The 15,848-nt window shown below is 38.5% G+C and overlaps 1 protein-coding gene and 1 pseudogene across 1 annotated transcript; both read right to left on the bottom strand.

The window, feature by feature from the left end:
- Positions 1-2,411: 2,411 nt before the first annotated feature.
- On the bottom strand, positions 2,412-7,973 carry LOC149973242 (uncharacterized; annotated as a pseudogene).
- Positions 7,974-11,047: 3,074 nt separating this feature from the next.
- LOC110500547 (uncharacterized) lies at positions 11,048-14,016 on the bottom strand. Its single transcript, XM_090214638.1, has 6 exons — positions 13,872-14,016; positions 13,385-13,753; positions 12,323-12,673; positions 11,998-12,129; positions 11,755-11,789; positions 11,048-11,446 (listed from the first exon to the last, which is right to left on the bottom strand). The coding sequence occupies exons 1-6, from the start codon at positions 13,909-13,911 to the stop codon at positions 11,309-11,311; spliced, it is 1,065 nt and encodes a 354-aa protein (XP_090070764.1). The 5' UTR covers positions 13,912-14,016; the 3' UTR covers positions 11,048-11,308.
- Positions 14,017-15,848: the final 1,832 nt, after the last annotated feature.

A 15,848-nucleotide genomic window follows, 5' to 3' on the forward strand; every position in this document is an offset into this window, starting at 1 on the left:
AGTGGGACACTTTATATGCACCTAATATAGGACGGCACTTTACATGTACTTTTCATGCAGTAGGAGGGAACACTGAAACGAGAGATGTTATTGGCTGACTGAAATCTTAGAAGTGTGTCCTCTGGCTCACCATAGTCTGAGCTTCTCAGGAATTACTTTTTCAAGAAGACAACATAAAGAAGGTCAGTTACTGGATCAAGCCAATCAAATATTTGCTTGATACAGCTGCTTTTTTTTGAGAGAAATTAAACATTTACTGAAATGATTTCTCTTTTGATGTTTGGAAAGGAAACAGTGAATGTGAATCTTTAGTGCTGCTAATACTACCAACCCAGCCCAGCCTAAGGGTTAAAGTAATCCATAATGTAAATATACACACCACTGCATAAAATATGCATTTCTGGCTCTTGATTTTCATCACAAGCCTCCACAAATAAATACTCATATTAGTTGTAACCGCAATAGCATTGAATAATATATAATAAATATAATAATAATAAATATATAATATATATTTGTTGGTGTCACACCCTGATTAGTTTCCCCTGTCTTTGTGCTTGTCCCCACCCCCCTCCAGGTGTCACCCATCTTCCCCATTATCCCCTGTGCATTTCTAGCTGTGTTCTCTGTCTGTTGCCAGTTTGTCTAGTCAGGTCTTACCAGTGTTCTTTCCCCTCTTCCTGATTTCTCAAGTTTCTGTTTCCTCGGTTCTGACCATACTGCCTGCCCTGACCCCAAGCCTGCCTGCCGTTCTGTACCTGCCCGACTATGACCTGAATTGCGGACCTCTGCCTGCCCTTGACCTGTCTTTTGCCTGCCCCCTGCTTGGGTCAATACACATCTGTGATTCTGGCTGTCTGCATCTGGGTCTTATCCTGAGTTCTGATAGTTGGCTTAATTTCAAACCTTTGATTGTTACCAATACTTTCATTTTTTTTCATGAAGGGAAAGTTGACAACTATTGAGACAGCCAATCTTTATCTGCACTTTGTCCTCTTGTTGAATGCTTTAGGGCTCTTAAACTTTTTCAGTTCGAGAGCCAAATGAGAAATTGACCGTCCTCCCGGAACCCAAATCAACCGCCAATGACTCAAAATAAGAAGACAGTGTGATTATACAGTAGATGTATTCTCATAACTCAGGACCCATAGTTTAGGAAACCCTACATAGTTTATGGTTTGGAAAATGATTTTAGCTTGTGGTTTGTATTCTTGACATTGTAAATCTAATTGACCGGCAGGGGTCTTGTCACGCCCTGACCTTAGAGATCCTTTTTATGTCTCTATTTGGTTTGGCCAGTGTGTGATTTGGGGTGGGTATTCTATGTTCTATTATTTGTATTTATATGTTTTGGCCTGTTAGGGTTCTCAATCATGGACAGCTGTCTATCGTTGTCTCTGAGAACCATACTTAGGTAGCCCTTTTCCCACCTGTCTTTGTGGGAAGTTGACTTTGTTTATGGCACATAGCCTTTAGCTTCATGGTTTGTTTGGTAGTGTTTATTTTGTTTGGCATCTTTTCTAATAAAAATAATATGTACGCTCACCACGCTGCACCTTGGTCCTCTTCATTCAACAGCCGTGACAGGTCTGGTGTTTACCATCCAGATGAAGAGAGGTATGTAAAGAGCCCCCCCCCCACCTTCACCCAGGCATTTACTCTTACACACAAATATTTTCCCCATACTATCTGTTGGCAGGTGGACTGAAAATCTGGCGAGACATTGAGAGAGCGTAAGGGACATTTCATCCCCCAGTGTTAGTCTATGAGAGAGCCAGTGATGTTCACCTCAGCAGGTCTCACTCTACACTGAGCTGCTACTTCCTGTCACTCACACCACAGGAAGTTATGCATACCCTCACTGGCCCCTCCTCTACCTCAGACCACAATCATATTCTCCTTATAAGGTGCTTCTCAGAATAGGGGGCTGTGATTAGTGCAAAGCCAAGACAGGAAATACTAAGGGGGGAATAACATCATGATAAAGGCAATTTTGGTTTAACTCTTTATTTGTCTTTAGAAGTGATCAGTATAATGCAATAGTCTACTGTTAGGTTCTTTGCCCCTCGGGGTCACCCTATAAAAAAATGACCAAATCACTGACACACACAACAGAGATCTAAGTTCAGAGAGGCCAAAATATGCAACTGCTCCTCTGCGACCATTAAACAGTTGTGTTTTTACTTCTAACTCCCCCTCTCTAACCACACCCTGAACCACTGAGATGTGTGACCTAATTTGTTGGAGAGGGCTACAGTAGCACTGTTGTACAACTCAAACACTACAGCGATAGTTACTGATTTACATTTCAATACATTTAATATAACTACAAAGACACAATATAGCAAGATTTCAACTTTTATTCAAAGATATGGACAACTAATTTTCCTCTTCCATCCTCCTCCACTTTATCATCTTGTAGCAGCATACACTACATGGGGATCCAGCTCCTTCTCTCTTCTCTTCTCCATCTTCCTCTTCTTGGAGGTGAAATTCAGAGCGGCATAATTCAATGCATCTGGGTCTTGGTTGTGTAGATTTGCAAGCTACAATTGTAATTTTCTCAGTTTCTGAATTGCTTAAGTTTCAGTATTTAATCATGCAGTATTCACCTGATCATTTTGTGGTTGTCTTTGAGAATCAGGTCCTGAATATAATATAAAAGAGAGACAAGAACGGATTAATGGCTCATTCTGTCAATGGTGTATTGGAGGCGAAGTCAGGTGCAGGAGAGCAGAGTATAATGAACAGGCGCACTTTTATTAAAGTTCCAAAAACGAGAGCACTACATAAATCAAACGCGCTCAAAAAACACAAACATAAAAGTAAAGCGCGTAAACTAACACCACATAACATGAAACAATTACACACAAAACATGATGGGAAACAGAGGGTTAGATACAAGTAGATTGATTGGGGAAAGGAAATCCAGGTGTGTATGGAAACGAGACAAGACAAGACTAATGGATATATGAAAAATGGAGCAGTGATGGCTAGAAAGCCAGCGATGTTGATCGCCAAACGCCGCCCGAACAAGGAGAGGAGCCGACTTCGGCGGAAGTCGTGACACTCTCCATTCTAGTGAAAACATCCCTATTTGAAGTGTAGTTCACCGGTCCTATATGATCATGATGTGGGTTCCTACCTGTGTTGTTTATGTCTCATCTGATCTTGAGGACCAGGATGAGGATGACTATCAGTAGAACAGCAGTCACAACACCCAGGATCACAACCAGGGGAAGGAGGTACATGGTTCCATCATCATCCTCTCCTACTAGACTGATAGTTCCATTACAATGTCCTATTAGATGACATTTTATTAAATCACTTGATGGTCCTTTAATGACGCACAATTTTTTTTTGCTTAGTTATTCTTTTTTTTAATCTACATGAGAAAGAAAGAAACTCACTCTCTTTAGATGACTCTGGTATTTCCTCAAATCCGTTGTGCACTTTAACATTGAGATTAGTAAAAAATAAAAAAGCATTTTTTCTCAAAAATATAATGATAAAAAATATGTCCAGTAATGGTTTGCCTTAGTCATGAAACAAACTCCTAACAAGGTTGATACACATTTTCAAATGTATCAAAGCAAGATAAATAGTTGAAAACTAACCTTGAATTTTTTGCGTTGACAAAGAACATGTGGCAATGTGGATACAATGCACAAACATATACAGGCCACAGTCAGCTATTTACACTTTTGTGATTTTGAGAACGATAGTGGTGTTGTTGCTGAACATTTCAGAATGGTTCCTTTGAAAACCATTATGAAGATCAGGTGTTGAAGCCACACTGTACATAGACGAGATACACACAGGCTCTGATCCGTTGACTTGCTTGAACCATGCTGTGTGTCCCACAGCCGTTGTAACATTGGAGCACTGCAAGGTGATGGTATCCCCAGTACGGACCTCCATAGTCTGACACTGAGAAACCAAAACAGAGACCAAACCTGAAACACAAAGCACAAAGTCCTACATTAATGATTAGAATCATTGATATCACATGTGGAGTGTGAAAACAAAAATGTAGCATATGTTGTTGAATCTAAATGGAAATAGGTGTTTGGATTCGGATGGGTTCATATAGGTCTAAAGGTTGCAACCCCATGTAGTGTCTGTCCCCTGATTTAAAAATGGGGTCACAAGAAAAAAATGGGAAATAAAATGTACAAAATCGCTCTTGGTTCATAGAACCGGGGTTACGTCAGTAACCTCCAGGAGACGCAAGTTGCGGTTGTAATAAACAGAGCGGTTTCTGTTCCTTCCTACAAATGTGTCTCTATCTTTTGATAGAGACTTTGATTACATCACTGTTTTTACATGGTGGGTCTCAAAAAATGTTGGATATCAAAATGGGGTTGCAGGCCAAAAAAGTGTGGGAAGAGATGATATAGGTGTTGGGGTTTAGTGGGGTTCAGATACAGTACCCTTCACAAGTTTGGACACACCTACTCATTCAAGGGTTTTTCTTTATTTTTTACTATTTTCTACATTGTAGAAATTCCATATGTGTTATTTCATGGTTTTGATGTCTTCACTATTATTCTACAATGTAGAAAACAGTAAATAATAAAGAAAGACCCTTGAATGAGTAGGTGTGTCCAAACTTTTGACTGATTCTGTAGGTGTTTGGGTTTGGTGGGGTTCATAGAGGACCACAAGGCTTCACCCTACAGATGGATTATACATGTTCAAACTAACTATCCACCAGCCCTCACCCTTAAGCCCTTGCCGAACTCTAACCCTAGGCCTAACCTCAGCCCCACAGACGCTGTCCATTTTTTTGTACTTGCATCTCGTCTCCCAGCGTCTGTCCTTGCACTGTGGTTGATGCACTTGATACCTTTCTAATGTCAACTAGAAACAAACTGAAGGAAATGGGAATTAGCTAACGCCTAAAGACATCTCTTTTCACGTTTGAGTCAAAATCTGATGCTGCACAATACTGCAGTTGAAGCGACCAATCACACATAGGCATGTAATTAATACTGTTCTATTTCAGTTAACTTGAAAAGATTGTTCATTAATGTATAAAATATTTTAGATATAGTGTAAAAATCTCAAACATATAAGAAAGTTAATCATCATCTGATTATTCAGGACTTTATTAACTTCAGAGTTCACTGTTAGAAGCAGGACTGATGATACAGTAGGTGTCCTCTTCCTTCTCTCTGCTGGTCTCAGAACAGCCAATCAGCCCTGGGGACCATCATTCCAGCCATTTAAAACCTATTTGGGAAAGGGGGCGGTATTTTCACATCCGGATGAAAAGCGTGCCCAAAGTAAACTGCCTGCTACTCAGGCCCAGAAGCTAGGATATGCTAGGATATAATTGGCAGATTTGGATAGAAAACACTCTGAAGGTTCTAAAACTGTTAAAATAATGTCTGTGAGTATGACAGAACTTATTTGGCAGGCGAAACCCCGAGGACAAACCATCCAGGATTTTTTGTTGTTGAGTTGACTGTGTTTTCTATTGGTTTTCTATGAGGAACTAGATTTATGAAGCACCTGGTTGCAGTTCCTATAGCTTCCACTAGATGTCAACAGTCTTTAGAAATTGGTTGATGTTTTTCCTTTGAGAAATGAAGAAGTACGGCTATTCAGAATGAGAGTCAAGCCAAGTGGACTCTTGTTTGGGGTGCGCGACCTGTTGCTCCCTCCACTTTGATTTTATCCGCTATTGAACACAGTATTTTCCATCTTAAATTTTACGAAAGTTGTTTGAAATGTTTGGACAAAGTTTACAGGTAACTTATTAGATCTTTTGTTGTGATGTTGGGCGAGTTGGAACCAATGTTTTTCTGAATCAAACGTGCCAAATAAATGGACATTTTGGGGATATTAATATAAAAAAGGAGTTTATCGAACAAAAGGACCATTTGTGATGTTTCTGGGACATATTGGAGTGCCAACAGAATAATATATTCAAAGGTAAGGCATGAATTATATTGTTATTTCTGACTTTCATGTCGCACCTGCTTGGCTGAAATATGATTTTCATGTGTTTTTATGGTGGGTGCTGTCCTCAGATAATCGCATGGTTTGCTTTCGCCGTAAAGCCTTTTTGAAATCTGACACGGTGGCTGGATTAACAAGAAGTTAAGCTTTATTGTGGTGTATTGCACTTGTGATTTTATGAAAGTTAAATATTTCTAATAATTTAATTTGAATTTCGCGCTCTGCAATTTCACCGGATGTTGTCGAAACGTTCCACTAGAGGAACGTCTAGCCGTAACAAGTTTTAAGACAGCCAATCCCCTGCCTCTCACTCTAACAAACAGAATGACTAGTATATACCAGTGGCAGTCGGTGCCATTTAAGGGCGGATGATAATGTTTTATTATGAACATGGCCTTATTTCTATTACAACATTCATATTCCATTCACCCAGCTCAATGAAACATTGATAGGTTTAGGTTACTACATGATACTCAAATGTTCCCTGTACCCATCATGAGGTTGCTACAACCTAGCCTATGAATGAAAGTTTACAACGTAGGTGCACAGGTCGAGAGAATATTTTGTAATCAAGGTGACAAACAGTGACCTTGACTGGAAGAGTTCCCGTGTTGGATAACCATAGCCAGCTAGCTAACATAGCATCCCTCTCCATTTGAGCCGGGTGTTTGAGTAGGCTAAACTTGGTAGCTGCATTCGATGCTAACTAAGTAAGTGAAAGTGAACTAAATATATACTTCGAAATATAGCTAGCTCTCTCTCTCTCTCTTTTGTTGTCGTAATTACTGTGTAAGTCTATGGAAGGGGGGGGGAGAACCATGAGCCTCCAAGGTTTTGTATTCAAGTCAATGTTCCCAGAAGAGGAGAGAAGCTACACAATAGTTCTGCCTGACAGAGTGCTGCTGAGACTACTGTATAACTTCATTGCAAAATAGTGTGTTTTAATCAATTATTTGGTGTCACGAGAAAATATTTCATATAGTTTTATCTAAAACGGATAATTTTATTTAATGTTTTACAATTATTTATTTGTTTAATTCTCTGAGTAGGATGGTTCTCTCCTTCCACTTCTAAGGAGCCTCCACATGATGGGGATCAATCTACGGAGGACAATGACAAAACTCTGTCTGGCCATCTCTCAGTTATTTGGAGCAGTTAGAGTCAGCTGTAATAGTGCAAACTTACTATTGAAACGGAGGATAATGCCTATGTATTTAAGTTTTAAATATATGTCTTCTGACAACACACTTTGTAACAATTTTCAGCAGAGTACCTGAACATGCATGAACTAGATTGAGATTGAGGTCTTTGATTGTAATTATTTTTGCCTCGAGGGTCTATTTATTGCCTACCTCCCTACTCTTCTACATTTGCACTCACTGTACATAAATTTTTCAATTTTCTTATTTTTTTGTTTATGTGTAACTCTATGTGTTGTTGTTTTTGTCACACTGCTTTGCTTTATCTTAGCCAGGTCTCGGTTGTAAATGAGAACTTGTTCTCAACTGGCCTACCTGGTAAATAAAGGTGAAATATAAAAATTCTGATTTCAAAAATTAATCAAAACATTTATATTTTTCAGCTTTGTCTCTTGCTTTTGCTCAGTCTGATGTTTGAAGACCTTCAACAATGGAGACACAGTTCATTTGGAATTTCTTCATCACTGGGGACCTTGGCAACTACAACTGGTTCAAAGTGACAATGGGACAGTCTCAGTCAGTCCAGCCAGGAGACTGTGCTCTGAACTGGACAATACACACTGAGACCTGTGCAGGAGAACACAGTGTTGGTTCAGACATGGCTCAGGAGAATACCGTCCAGGATAGCCAATACTATATTATATACAATGACACCAAAAAATGGAAAGGTTTACAGGTAGGACCATTCAAGTGGCGACTGAAGCAGATATGAGGATCCTTGTCCTCCTCTCCATCATAAGAACTGAAATTCTCCTCTGCTGTCTGACCATAATCTTCATCATCTACACCACCAGGAAATAGATTCATTCAATGACTAATTTTCGCAATCCCTTTGCTGTTACAAACACATATGGTTTACTGTCTGTTAAAATGTTTCAATGCTCGTCAGCTTAGTTGACAATATCAAGGTAAAATGCCCACATGTTGATAATGCAGATTCGTTTGTAATACTTTTTGGATATTTCTGTTTAGACTTTCAATAAATAAATGAATCTTTATTGAAAATGCCTTTTTTTTATTCAGTACTGATAGATACAGTATGATATATTAACATATTGAAACAAGACTGATGGGAAGTATTTCACGATTATTGCCTTCTGGGAGCATACACAACTTTTCCACCCTGCACTCTCCCTCTTCCACACTCTGATTTGTTTATTGAGAAGCTCCGCACAGTGTCATTTTTTGTCAGAGTCTAAAATAAAGAAAGAGAGACACGTGCGTCATCCACAATTACTAAATTACCCCAGCGATCCGTATGATGCATAAGATTTTATTGTCAATGTGAAGCAGTGTAACGTCAAGAAAAAAATAGAAGGCCAAATGACTCACTTGGACTGTGGATAAAGTGTCCATGGTCACCCCTAATTAAAAAACAAAAAATATATATTTTTGTATTTTCTTGTTTGGCATTCATACATGATATAATATTAATTCATTACATTAATATATGGCATTCATATATCATATATTTTGAATAAAGTATAACAAAGTCAAACTTAATCACCCTGCTGACTTTTTTTGCAGAGTTCTCCTCCACAAGAGAATGTGTGTTGCAATCAGGATAATAATGATTACAACTCGAACAAACGTTATGTAGTTGAGCAATCCGGCTTGATTCTCTTGAGAAGTAGAAAAATACATATATTTAAAAGGAGGTTGCTGACCAGAAACCCCTGTCATATAATGTATAATACCTGTACCTACATTTGGTGCCCTGTGTGAGGACGACATGCTTTGCAGAAATAGTTTTTAAAAATATACATGAATTATAATCAGCTCTTACAAGGTCTAACCCTCAATGTCTAGGCCTGGTTCCGTTCACTTGAGTTGATTAATAGGCTAAAGAGAACCACACAACATTTAGACATTTAGAATTTTAAACCTGGAAACATAGTTTGCTACTAAACATTCTGTTTCTTTACATACTTTGAATCATGAGATACGCGACATCTCCAAAATAGTATTCATTATACCAGAATATTCCACAATGATACGATCCAACATCAGTTTGAGGTAAAGGCTAATTGATGTAGGTGTCAAATGTATCAATTCACATCCACATTTGCATAAGAGTTACAGTAAAGCCATGTCAATACATTGAGTCAAGGAAGAGGACAGTGTCAGTTATCTTACAGTAAATAGCTAGTGAAACACAGGAGAAATGGACTAGGCAGTCTAGATATTCACATATAGTACATACAGATGAATAGTGGGGTGCATACACAGTACTGGTGCAGTACTGTGATCAGTAGGCTTCTTGCCTCACAGTTACAGAGAAAGGAACCTTTTTTTCTCTGATTGGTGGGAGATACAACAAATAACACCCTTACTGGTAGCAGTGGTGTGTATTCATGGATACCAAGGAAAGTCAGGCTTGCCCATAAAATTGACTAGTAAAATGTGTCTTTCGTCTCTCTGTGTTTCACAATTTTCCTTCAATTCGTAAGAGGCTGAATTTGATCTCACTGGAGAAAGCATCCCGAGCCATTCAGCATTGAGCTAAACTGAGCGGGCTCAACTCTGTGTGGTCCTGGTACACCAAAATAAAGTGTCATGGGAAGCAACCTTGGATTTGTCATCACTTCTATCAAATCCTATTGCGTATACGTGATTGTATACGTGATTGACAGAAACACTTGAATTGTTACATCTCGTTGTGTTGTTGTGTTGTTGTCCTCCTGTTGCTACCTAGCCAGCTAAAATTGTCATTTTCCAAAATTAGCCATGGATGGAGATAGGGATTTGGACTTGTGGTTTTACTTAATTCCCCGTACAGGCCAATGATTATAACAGCGATTCTGAACAAACCATCAATTCATACATTGTTGTGCCCCTGGTCTGAGAGGATAGAAGTTCAATATGTAGCTAGATGTAGAAGGCTAATGTTAACAAGCTAACGTTGCCCATGAATGGAAGTTAGGCTAACAAGCAAGCATTTAGCCAGGTAGCATTCAGTAGGACAACAAAATATTACAGCGTGTATGACAGAGTGATAGACCGTTTTGTCAACATGAAAGAGAGGAGGATGGCGTTTCTCTACAAGTAAGGTTAGTCAACATGTTTTTCTACTTGCACAGACACACACACACGCGCACGCACGCACGCACACACACGGAAATCAGAACCATGGACAGCCACATCATATTTAATGTAGCTTACGTTCATTGGACTAAATCGTTTTTGGTATCTTTTAGTTGTCACTGAATTAGACTAAGCAGAGGTGGTTTGATCAAGTTGAAATGTTGAAGTTGAAATGGTGCTGGAATAGTGGAGGCAGCTTCTGTTTTCTGTGCGACTTGAGGTGACTCTCTTTGTGGACTTCACTGGACAAAGGTTGCTATCCGGTATTGTGATATATAACAAAGGTGATGTTGAATTTATTCTGCCACTGTGTCTTCTTATTATCTCGACCTTTATATCACGGTTGCAAGACATATGAATTATCAGGTTATAGATCAAACAATGCAATTATCACAACACATAGGTTGTAACATGGCTTGGCTTTCCCGGTGATTGTACCCACGCACCGCTACTGCCTGGTAGGTGTGTAAACCCACACTGCACTTCTTACAAAGAGAGCATTTATTGTAAATCATATACATGTTTATCTGTGTCCGGTATGTGGAGTCAGAGTGATTCTCATGGTCTCTCCTGAAAAATGTATTTGTATCTCAGCAACTCTAAACTTGGTTAAATAACAGTTACATAAAAAAGCAGTTATTCTGTGATAAGAAATGGATGTGTGTTGGTGTTCCTCCATTTCTAATGTTGTGATGGAGCCTGACACATATTCAGCTAAACTGCTATTCCTTTAATCATTTTGTATATTTGTATATGTGGTGGCAGAGACGTTCAGTAGACAGAGAATAGAGATGAACGGAGTGTATAAATGAATGGTTTATTATGTTAAAAACACATAGTAATAGAGCAAAAATGGGATTCTCTATCAGATGATTTCTTACAAACTGTCAAAAGATATGGCTATTTAAGGCATTACAGGATTACATAAATCTAGACAATGTTAAAATTACATTGTCTTTGTTACATTGTAACTAATTTCAGTTACTAAAAGCAGTTCAATTATACTACAAATAGTAAAATGGTTATTCTTGGAGTCTTTGTGACAGTGGTGATATATTTCACTGCTGCTGAAGGTATCTGACATCAGAGTACACTGCATCCTCTCTGCTGGTCTTCTTTCTCGCTGTTCTAGAGGAGGACTTCTTCTTGGGGGTGAAACTGACAGCTGCATAGTTCAACACGTCACTGTCTTGATTCTGAGGGGGGTGGAGCCATGAGAAAATACATTATGATGACAGCATGATCTACTATATAATGTTTATATTCTCCTGTGGAAGAAAACACTCTACAAAAGACATGACTGTTCAGACAGTACAACCACTACAATGATCTGACAGTCAGTGGAACAGAGACAGACAGAAAAATGACATCCAGTACAGTGACCTATTACTTCCAAGAAATGTTTAAAACATAAACATCACAAATAAGCTGAATACTAGCTGTAAGGAAAATGTAATTGCAGATTCTTGTTCAAACTGAAAATATACTCTATTTACAAATTTACCTGATTGCCCTGGGACGTTGGGACATCAGTCCTCCCTTCAAAGAGATTGAAATAGAGGAAGGGCAGCTATCATTTTTTACGACATTCTACTTCTTTTTAACCTCATGTAGTTAATTAACAATTGTTAAACTTTGATTATTTAACTTACATGTCAAGAAGGTACATTGCATAGAGATGCATGAACCTTTAGATACATCAGCTATAACATTATATACATTGGATACATTAGATATAAAGTAATACCTCTGCTATCTCTGTTCTGAGTCTTGCACAGCGCCCAGACAAGAAGAAGGGTCACTATCCCCAGAACGATGTTGGAGACGACCAATGACAGAACAGTAGGACTCAGATCAAATGGAGGATGATGCTCTGGAACTGTGGAAAGGGTATCAGTGAATTCATATTATATTCATGAGCGCTTAGGAAGATCATCAAACAGTATGTAATCAAAAGCTGATGGTGATATTGAATAGCTTGTTGAGGCAGATGTATGGGATCGCTTTGAGGTAGGTCATTTGCATGAATATACCGTATTGCTGTGGCAATGTACAGATTAAATGGGATTTACCTTGAAGGTCCAGCTTGGTCCCGTCTCCAAACAGTATCTCCCCACATGAGGCCACAGCACAGTAGTAAGTCCCAGCATCAGATAAGCTGAGGTTCCTCTTGGGGAGGTTGTAGACACAGCTCTGTGTAGGAGACCCAGCCTCAGTGCTCTTCTCACACTGATCACTCCTGTTTCCATGGGTGTAAATGATTCCTGGACGGGATTCTCCTGAGCCATGTCTGAACCAAAGGACACTGCGTTCTCCTGCACAGGTCTTAGTGTGTATTGTACAGTTCAGAGTCACAGAGTCTCCTGGCTGGACTGACTCAGACACAGGCTGCTGGAGCACAGACATGCTGTTGGACTCTGAGTCTGAAGGTGTTTGGGTGAAAAATATTACAGCCATGTATTCATCAGTAGCATTTGAATAAACAGTTGTACGAACATCAACATGTCAACATACAGGGCCACAAAATGTGCAATGGTGGAAAAAGTCCTCAATGTCATACTTGAGTAAAAGTAATGATGCCTTAATAGAAATTTCTCAAGTAAACGTGAAAGTCACCTAGTAAAATAATACTTGAGTAAAAGTCTAAAAGTATCTGGTTTTAAATGTACTTAAGTACAGTTGGGGGGAAAGTACTCAAATGTCAAGTGAATGCTATACATCAAATTCCTTCTATTATGCAAACTAGACGGCACACTCTCACACTCCAACACTCAAGACATAATTTACACAAACCCGGTATATGTGTTTAGTGAGTCCGCCATATCAGAGGCAGTAGAGATGACAATGCGTTATATTGTTAAATGTATGTGCGTCAATTGGACCATATTGCTGTCCTGCCTGAGCATTTGAAATGTATGAGTACTTTTGGGTGTCAGGGAACATTTATGGGAGTAAAAAGTAGATATTTTCTTTAGGAATGTAGTGGAGTAAAAGTCAAAGTTGTCAAAAAATATAAACGGTAAAGTAAAGTACAGATACCCAAAAAAACAACTTAATTAGTACTTTAAAGTATTTCTCTTGGGTACTTTACACCACTGAACATTTTGAAATTGAAAAAACAAATGTTTAGCTACCTTTGACAAATAAAACAGTTCCCTCTCCAATAGTGAGCTCATAGATGACTCTAGTGGAACAATAGTATGTAGCTGAGTCCCCTGGCTGTGCCTTGGAAATGGTCAAGTTACAGCTGTAGTCTCCTCTCCTCACACCCAAACGCTTGGTCTGAGTAAAGTCCTTGATAAAATTGTTGGAATAAAAACTATCTTGGCCAATATATGGTGATGACGCCATGTGAAGGGGTTTCTGTCCAACACTCTGCTTGAACCAATCAAAACTGGTCACTGACACATTTGGACGAAAGCAAGTGAGAGTCACAGTGCCTCCCGGCTCAGTAAACATCACAGGGGTTGGTTGGATTACGTTTGGTTTGGTAAAAGCACAAACTGTCAAAGCAAACAAACAAAATGGATCAAAGACAAAGACATGGATCAACCGTTTCTATTAAAACGACATACTTCAAATGATTAAAAAAGGAACTCAATTAAAACGTCTTACACTTACCCAAGTTTATGTAAAACAAAAATAAGTGTCTGACCATCATTTGTACATCAGTCACTTCTGCACTGCATAGTGTGTGGGTCTGACAGTGGGGCACCTTATATATGATGACACTTTACATGTAGCCGTCATACAGTGGGAGGGAACACTGAAACGAGAGATTTTATTGGCTGACTACCATCTTACAAGTGTGTCCTCTGGCTTACCATAGTTCAAAAATGTTTAAAGAAGACATTGTAAGTAAGTCAGAGTTACTGGATTCTGCCAATAAAATATTGGCTTGATACGGTTGCTTCTTTTTTTTGGAGAAATGAAACCTTTACTGAAATTTGTTAATCAAAAATTAGTTCAAAACATCAGTTTTTATGTTTGGACAGGAAACAGAGAAGAGTCTCATTCCGCTTTCTACAGCTAGTACCTCAGGTACAAGGTATGAGTGGGAAGGAACCTACTATACCCCGAGTAAGATTCATTATCTATCAAAGTCAGCCCACAGATATAAATAGATGGATGATGACAAGGCTTGATGGAATCGGAATTTGGTTGTGGCCAGTGGTGGAAAAAGTACACAATTGTCATATTCGAGTAAAAGTAAAGATACCTTAATAGAAAATGACTCAAGTAAAAGAGAGTCACCCAGTAAAATACTACTTGAGTAAAAGTCTAAAAGTATTTGTTTTTAAATATATTTAAGTATCAAAAGTAAATGTTATTGCTAAAATATAGTTGAAAGTAGAAGTATAAATAATTTAAAATTCCTTATAATAAGCAAACCAGACAGCACCTTTTTCGTGTTATTGTAATGTATGGATAGCCAAGGGCACACTCCAACACTGAGACATAATTTACAAACGAAGCATGTGTGTTTAGTGAGTCCGTCAGATCAGAGGCAGTAGGATAAGTGTGTGAATGTTCCTGTCCTGCTAAGCATTCAAAATGTAACAAGTACTTTTGGGTATCCGTGAAAATGTATGGAGTAAAAAGTACATAATTTTCTTTAGTAATGTACTGAAGTAAAAGTAAAAGTTGTCAAAAATATGAGTAGTAAAGTAAAGTACAGATACCCCGAAAAACTACTTAAGTAGTACTTTAAAGTATTTTTACTGAGGTAATTCACACCACTGTTTGTGGCTCACAAACTTCTCTGAATCATTTTATCCAGAAACAAACTGTTTGTGTATTGGTTTCCTTGACTTTAATGGTGGCTAATCTGACGCAGGCTAACTCAGAACAACAGGCCCTGTGTTCTGTAATCTAATCTGTTTACTGGAGAGTAAGACGTGTGGTTTGGCCCCTTATGACAATTGTATCATCATCATTATTATCATCATTATATTACATATAAACATTGACTCTTATTTTTAAATTTATGAGTGCAAATCAACGTAACTTTTTTATTTATAATTTGGGGGTATGAAATAGAAAATAGAAATTGTTCAAATCCCTACAGAATTTGAATTTGATGACCTGCTGTGGTTCTCATCATTGTCCACTAGAGCGCGGCATTCTCTCATATTTCACCTTTGGATAGGTATTGCTGACAGCGTCACGAAATCGATGCGCAGGCTTTAATGGGGCAGCAGTTTGTGTGTTGTTGTGATTCTGGACGGAAAGATAGCAACAATGACAAGAAACTGCCATGTGGGGAATCGTAAATCGCTAATTGAAGTTAGTTGCATCTTGTTCTTGATACCATGTCTTATTTTGAGGTGTTTTGACTGGTCAACAACCCAAACCAACTCCATCTGTTTTGCCCTATAGTTTGTTGCTAAACAACCAAACCATCTAATAAGAATTCACACTTATAATCTACCCAAAATACTGATAATCTCCAATTCATAGGAGACAAAACATAAATAATAAATAAATAAATCAACTGTTCTTTGAATTTATCCCAGGAAAATTATTAAAGGTCTTCATGCAATTTGTAGGTTAATATTTGTAACAGTGGTCGGTCAGGTATTTGAGGCGTGTACTTGA

The sequence above is a fragment of the Oncorhynchus mykiss genome, chromosome 21 (genome assembly GCF_057628025.1).
Source record: "Oncorhynchus mykiss isolate SJ-2025 chromosome 21, ASM5762802v1, whole genome shotgun sequence".
NCBI classification, from domain to species: domain Eukaryota; kingdom Metazoa; phylum Chordata; class Actinopteri; order Salmoniformes; family Salmonidae; genus Oncorhynchus; species Oncorhynchus mykiss.

What these genes read in the sequence shown, in the direction of transcription:
- LOC110500547 (XM_090214638.1), bottom strand. Translation starts at nt 13,911, where the DNA reads ATGATGGTCAGACACTTATTTTTGTTTTACATAAACTTGG. An exon ending in TTTGTTTTACATAAACTTGG is followed by an intron (nt 13,754 to 13,871) that starts GTAAGTGTAAGA and finishes TTGCTTTGACAG; the next exon opens with TTTGTGCTTTTACCAAACCA. An exon ending in GACCAAGCTGGACCTTCAAG is followed by an intron (nt 12,130 to 12,322) that starts GTAAATCCCATT and finishes CCCTTTCCACAG; the next exon opens with TTCCAGAGCATCATCCTCCA.